A 6,586-nucleotide genomic window follows, 5' to 3' on the forward strand; every position below is an offset into this window, starting at 1 on the left:
GTGTGTGTGTGTGTGGGGGGGGGGGTTACATTCATGATTAATCAAGAAGTGAAGGCGTAGGCAGGTACAGTAGGGGGCGGGGTGCAACGATGTGGGTCCGTGTGGGTCCGTGTAGGACTCTTGCGGCCAAACCGCAAACCTCATCCACCTCCAACACCACCCAGCTACATAGCCCCCAGCTCCTCCTCCTCCTCCCGCCCCCCCCCCCGTCGCCTGGCGCCCTCACCAATGAACCACAGGATGCAGGCGGCGCAGGAGGGGTGCAGCCCCACCATCCAGTAGGTGGCCAGCGCGAAGAAGGAGGGTGGCAGCACACGCAGCGGAAGCAGGTCGAACAGAACCACGGCGGCATAGTAGGCGGCTGCGGGCGGGTGGTGTGTGCGTGTGGTGGTGGTGGTGGTGGTGGTGATGGTGGTGGTGGTGGTGGGGAGCGTGTTATATGCCCAAGCCAGAAGATATAGGAGGCCGTGTAAGAGCGTGTGTGTGTGGCGTGTGGTTGTTGCGTGTGTGTGGCGTGTGGTTGGTGCGTGTGATGGACAGCTAAATGGAAAAGAGACCCGTCCAAACGCCGGAGTTACTTACGGATACCGACGTGTGTGGCTGCAGGTGTGTGGCGTGTGGTTGTCTGCCACCCATCTCCCCCCCACCCCCACCCCCCGCCCCGCACCCACGTGTGCCGTATACGCCGCTGGCGCGCTCGCGCATGAACAGCAGCTTCTCGTCGCGCCAGATGGGCAGCGAGGAGAGGGACATGAGCGAGAGGTAGAGCAGCATGAAGAATAGCACACCCAGCCGGTTCTGGATGCCGGAAGTCTCCGTGCCTGTGGCAGTCAACGTGTGGGAGTTGCCGTGCGGAAGCATGATGAAGGTCAAGGCCAAGCGTTGCTCGATGGTTGCCCCGCTTATCCACACACGACGTACACACACACGGGCGATTCCGTTCTCAAACACACGCACACGCTGCCTCTCTGAGGCATGTGTGTGTGTGTGTTTCCTTCCTCACCCGAGTTCCTGAAGATGAGCCCCAGGCACACCGCCACTGCCAGTGTGGCCGCGAAGTTGAGCGCCACGGAGAAGGGGTGGCGGTAGGTGTTGCGCAGCAGCCGGACCGACAGAGCGCGCAGCTGTTTGAGGGTGGGGTCGTGTTGTGTTGTGTCGTTTAGTGTTGTGTTGTTGAATGCAGGTGGAGGTGCAGGTGGAGGCAGGACAGGCGGGCGGGGCGGGAGGCAGGGCAGGGTGTCTGTGAGCCCGAGCCCGGGAAGGTAGGTTTCATCAACACGTACAAACAGCTGCTGAACTGAAGGGTTGTCCACTCACAGTCACAAGCCCTGACAGCACACGCCCCCGGAATCACACACACGGCCCCCCCTTCACACACACACGCCCCCACCCTTCACACACACACGCCCCCCCCCCACACACACACACCTGCAGCAGGTAGGGCGGCGAGTACTTGGCGGGCGGCAGCGGGCGGGGGCTGTCCGCCAGCGCGGCGGCGGTGGCGGCGTCCGCGGCGGCGGCGGGGGAGGCGCCGAACGCGTCCGCCATGGCCGCCACGGCCTCACGCGGCGACCTGTGTTGTGTTGCGGTGCGGTGCGTGTTGCTGTTTGGGGTGTTGCTGTGCAGAGTGTCGCGTGCTGGTGTTGTGTGCAGATGCGAGAGCATAGGTCAACAGCTGGGGTGCGTGGCGTTGCAGATTGGGGCGCCGAACGAGTTCAGCACCGCAACACACACTGAGAGAACTGTTTTGCTTCCTCCCTTCTGCTCTCATTACACACACCCACACCCACACCCACACCAACACACACACACACACACGCACATCACTACACACACACACCCAAGCCGGCCTCACTTGATCACCACGTCCAGCAGCCAGTCGGCGATGTTGATGCCGCTGGCCGCGTCGGGCGGCGACAGCGGCACATCGGGCGGCAGGCCGGGCAGGGCGGGCAGCGCGGCGAAGTGCGCGGCGGCGGCGGCCACCTCGCCCGCATACACCACCTGTGACGTGATATGACATTGGTGTGACACATTTGTTGCCGTCGGTGAGCAGTGCGGCCTGGTTGGCTATGCTCCTCTGAAGCAGCGGTGCAAGGTAGACACCGGTATGTAGGGACGTGCAATCGCATGTAGGGACGTGCTTGTGGAGGGAGCAGGAAGCCTTGGCAAACACAAAGATAAACACAAACGCGAGCTCACCCGGCCGTCACCGCTGAGCAGCAGCAGTCGGTCCATGGCTCGGAGCACGTCGGGCCGCGGCTGGTGGATGGACAGCAGCACGTTGACGCCGCCCGCCGCCAGGCCGCCCAACACCTCCACCACGCGCGCGGCGTTGGTGGAGTCCAGGCCCGTGGTGGGCTCGTCCAGCAGCAGCAGCCCCGGCCGCGTCAGCAGCTCCACCGCAATTGACACGCGCCGCTTCTCGCCGCCTGAACACATGACACAACCAAACACATCAACAGATCCGAACAAAAGGAATATACTTATCAACAACCGCCCAGGACACAGCTTGCCTGACCCCTTGCCTCTTTCCGTGCACGAGCTCACAGGCTCGCCAGCACAAACCAGAGCCCGCACCGTCACCGCCGCCCGCTCACCGCTCAGGCCGCGCACGTGTGCGTCGCCGATCAGGTTGTGCACCACCTTGGTCAGCCCCAGCCGCCGCACCAGGCCCCACACACGGGCGTCGCGCTTGCGCTGCGAGTGCCTGTCGCGTTGAGGAGGTGGTGCTGATGTGTAGCGATGTGACGGCATGTGATGTGATATGTAGAGACGGTGTGGCATGACAGCCACGGCCCCACAACTCGGAGAACCGATTGGTGAACTCGCGGTACGGACTGGAGACTGACTGATGGCCGTCAAGCTGACCAGGAAGCCTGCGTTCTCCCGGTAATTCTTCTTCATTCCCAGGTCAAACCACTAGCAATCTGCCCCCTCCCATCCCAGCCTCCCTCCCTCCCTCTCACGCACGCCCCCACACGCGCACCTGTGCGGCGGCAGCCTCAGCAGGGCGTTGAAGGCCAGGTACTCGAACACGGAGGAGGTGCCGGGAAGCACGTCGTCTTGGAGCACGTAGCCGCTCAGGGCGCGGATCTGCGCCACGTGTGTGTGGTGTGTGGTGTGTGGTGGAGGCAGACAAGGAACAGAAGAAGGGAGGAGCAGCAGTTGGGAAACGTTTGATGTTAGCAGTGACAGCACTGATAGCAGCCCAGGGGTGGGTGGAAACGGTTCAACGCTGGGCGAGGCGTGCTTGCCGTGCGCGCAAGCGGGGTTTGGGATGATAGGAATGCACCCACGCGTCGCATGCACCATGCCCCAACTCACGCATGACATGCACACACGCCTCCCCGAGGGCGGGGCAGGATGCAATGAAGATACACACACGTGCCACACACGCGTGCCAGGCACCGTCACTGCAAAATTACACGTCTCCCTCCTCACTCTATTGTTTTAGTTGGTTCGGTTTGGTTTGGGCTGGTATCTACAACGGCCCCCCCCCCGGCCTGCTACTGCTGCTGCTGCTGCTGCCCGCCGCACCTGGTGCGCGCTGACCAGGTTGCCGTTGATGCGGATCTGGCCGCTGCGGCCCGGCCCCGTGCGCCGACCCGACAGCACGTCCAGCAGCGTGGTCTTGCCTGCAGAGGAGGAGGAGGAAGGGGCGAGATGAGAGGGGCGACAGGGGCGAGAGGGGTAAGCGAGCGGGCGAGTGCTGATACAGTGATAGCAAGCTTACGTCAACACCTCAGTGATCATATGACTACACGAAGTGATAACACACACAGAAACGCAACACAAACATGGAATGCCGCGCGAGTCGCATTCGACGCACCTGCGCCGCTGGGGCCCATGACTGCCTGCATGCCGCCGCCGCCACTGCGCCGCCCCGCGCCCGCCGCGGCCGCCGCGGCGCCCAGCCCCTGCACGGCGGCGGCGGCGGCGGGTCCCTGCAGTGCCGACGGGCTGCCGGCCACGCCGCTGATGCCGCGCAGGATGTGCAGCTTGCCGCCGCTGGCGCGCTGCGTGTGTGTGTGTGTGGGGGGGGGGGGGTTACATTCATAGGATATGGGAGTGGGGGTTACTTAACTCCAATACAGACAAGTGTAGCGAAGTAGACAGCAGGGGGTGGGGGTGAGTGGACATGGGACATGTGCCACAGTAGAATGTGCGCTCACCGACATCTCAGCCCGGACACAGACACTCCCAAACGTGGGAAGCACCGCACCGCGCCTAGCAGCACCCACACCCGCACCCCAGCACAAGCACCCGCACCAGCACCCCACGCACACCCCAGCACCAGCACCCAGCACCAGCACCCAGCAGCAGCACCTGGACGCGGTAGTGGATGTTGGTCCACGTCAGCACCACCGGCGCCCCGCCCGCCACGCCGCCTGCCCCCGCGCCGCCGCCCTCGTCCTCTCCGTCATAGGGGTCGTCGTACACCACACCCGAGTCCAGGGGGGAGGGCGCGTGGGCTGCATGCGTGTGTGCACAAGGCAGGGCGGGCCTTGTCCGTGTCGGTAATGATCGTGTGTTTGCGTTCAGGGCGTTAGGTGAGCGGTTGCAGATGTCTTTAGCGGCTCGCAGGGGATACGTTGGCACGTGGGCAGCCCGCAACCCCCAGAGCACGAGAAGGCCCGGAACCCACCTGAGTTCAGCAGGGGGACGAACGCCTCGCCGGCGCGTGGCGTGCCGCCGCCAAAACCCCGGCCGCCAAAGCCCCGGCCGCCACCGCCGCCTCCCCCGCCGCCGCCACCACCTCCGCCGCCCCAGCCGCCGCCACTCGACGGTTGGTCGTTGGCGGCGGCTGACTGCCAGGCGGTTGCGATGGCGTTATCCCGGTACGACAGCACGGCGGCGGCGGTCATGAGACCCGCCACCGTGATGCCAATGGCGATAAGCAACGCGACCTGTGATAAAAATGTGAAGGTTGGAAACGATACCTGGAAATGTTATCATTTTGTACAATGCTCGCCAATTATCCTCGCTGCCAATGTAATGTTTGCTTACATGCGCAATGCTTTCAGGGCATGGGAGCTAGCGATGCCGCCTGCAAAAGCCAGCCTGGAGCCCACCTCTGTGTGGGTGCGGATGTAGGAGGGCGGCGGCGGGGGCGGCGGCGGCGGTGAGGGCGGCGGCGGCAGCGGGGGCGGCGGTGGCGAAGGCGGCACGAACGGCGGCGGCGGCGGGTCGTCGTGCGGACCTGTGGTATGACATTGATTTCCGTCAGGAATGCGGGTGCACATCTTTGCAATGTCCGTGACTTGCAACAGCAAATCTTACATACTAAGCGCAGTGCAATGAGTGTGTGCGCCATGGCCGCCTCGCTATGGCCAGCTCACACGCAGCCACGCACACGCCCGCACTCCATCCCCATCCCCACCCCCACCCCCACATATCCCACACCTGGGCTGTACGGCGGTGAGGGGGGCACGTCGGGGGGCGGCGGCGGCGGCGAGGGTGGCGGCGGGGAGGGCATGCGGTAGATGCACGTGCCGGTCAGACAGCGCATGCCCAGCGACGCCACGTACGAGCCCTCCTGCAAGATCCCAGATGTAAACAGGTTTGAAGTTGCTAGGATTTGATTTCATGCCCGCTCTCATGTATGATAGGGCGTAACACTTCGCGGCCTATCCTTTGTAATCTGGTCCTAGTTCCGCAGAAAACTGCGACACAACATAATGGGTCGCGGCGCACCTGTGTGATGTAGCACTGGAACGCCCCGTCCGGCCCCCGCGTCAGCTTGCAGGACAGCTTGAGCGCCTTGCCCGGGGCGGGGTAGGTGCCGGGCAGGCAGTGGTGCATCCAAAAGGGGCTGCGGCCGGCGGCGCGGGAGCCGGGAGGCGAGGAGCGAGACAAAGATGAGCGCAAGGTTGTGAGTCGGTAACGAAAGGGCCGAGGTGGCATGACACGATCTATTTGAAACTGTCGGGAAGCGGAGGCCGGCCTCCGCCTGCGCCATGCACCAGTTGACAGCATTCACACGCCTCCCCTGGGTTTAGTTTGGGCTGGTATCTACAACCCCCAACCCCACACCGACACGCCTGCCCCCTGGCGCACCCGTTGCCTCCGGGCGCCTTGCCACAGCTGGTGGGCGTGTAGCCGGGGCACTTGGACTGTTGGGGCGGGTGTGTGTGGTAGGGGGAGGGGTTTGGGGGTTTGGCACGGGCGTTGTGGCGTGTTCTGATCCCTGCTGCCGTACACGTCTGATTGTGAACCCCAAAACACCTAGACAGCACCCAGCACGCATCGTATCAGCTAGTACCGAACCGTTTTCTTACTTCCACAAGCGCACTACCATCCCCCTCTCTCCCTCTCCCCCTCCACTTCCCTCTCCCCCGCTCTCCCCCTCCCCCTCCCCTCCCCCTCCCCCCACACCGCTCCCCTTCCCCACCATGTAGCTGGCGGGGCAGCGCACGTCGCTCTGTGCGCACGTGAACAGCAGGCAGTCGGTGCCGGTCATGGGGCTGAGGCAGGGCTGGTTGGTCTTCCAGCTGCAGCCCTTGAACAGGCCGTCCCACACGCCCGGGTAGGCGTAGCTGCGGGGGAGGGGAGGGGCCAGGAGGGAGGGGAGGGGAGGGGAGGT

At 64.2% G+C, this 6,586-nt stretch overlaps 1 protein-coding gene across 1 annotated transcript in view; it reads right to left on the minus strand.

The window, feature by feature from the left end:
• Positions 1-6,509, minus strand: part of CHLRE_16g693203v5 (uncharacterized protein) — a 15,836-nt gene extending 9,327 nt beyond the window's left edge. The window contains exons 1-17 of the mRNA XM_043071755.1: positions 6,395-6,509; positions 6,061-6,116; positions 5,698-5,815; positions 5,407-5,539; positions 5,076-5,203; positions 4,649-4,910; positions 4,330-4,475; positions 3,833-4,019; positions 3,541-3,638; positions 2,990-3,096; positions 2,601-2,710; positions 2,203-2,432; positions 1,856-2,004; positions 1,429-1,573; positions 1,004-1,124; positions 672-821; positions 273-361 (exon numbers count right to left, since the gene is read on the minus strand). Of these exons, the coding sequence (XP_042915324.1) occupies positions 273-361; positions 672-821; positions 1,004-1,124; positions 1,429-1,573; positions 1,856-2,004; positions 2,203-2,432; positions 2,601-2,710; positions 2,990-3,096; positions 3,541-3,638; positions 3,833-4,019; positions 4,330-4,475; positions 4,649-4,910; positions 5,076-5,203; positions 5,407-5,539; positions 5,698-5,815; positions 6,061-6,116; positions 6,395-6,463 (2,298 nt within the window). The 5' untranslated portion in view covers positions 6,464-6,509. The remainder of the gene's footprint in view (positions 1-272; positions 362-671; positions 822-1,003; positions 1,125-1,428; positions 1,574-1,855; positions 2,005-2,202; positions 2,433-2,600; positions 2,711-2,989; positions 3,097-3,540; positions 3,639-3,832; positions 4,020-4,329; positions 4,476-4,648; positions 4,911-5,075; positions 5,204-5,406; positions 5,540-5,697; positions 5,816-6,060; positions 6,117-6,394) is intronic.
• Between the last annotated feature and the right edge of the window lie 77 nt (positions 6,510-6,586).

The sequence above is a fragment of the Chlamydomonas reinhardtii genome, chromosome 16 (assembly GCF_000002595.2).
Source record: "Chlamydomonas reinhardtii strain CC-503 cw92 mt+ chromosome 16, whole genome shotgun sequence".
NCBI classification, from domain to species: Eukaryota; Viridiplantae; Chlorophyta; class Chlorophyceae; order Chlamydomonadales; family Chlamydomonadaceae; genus Chlamydomonas; species Chlamydomonas reinhardtii.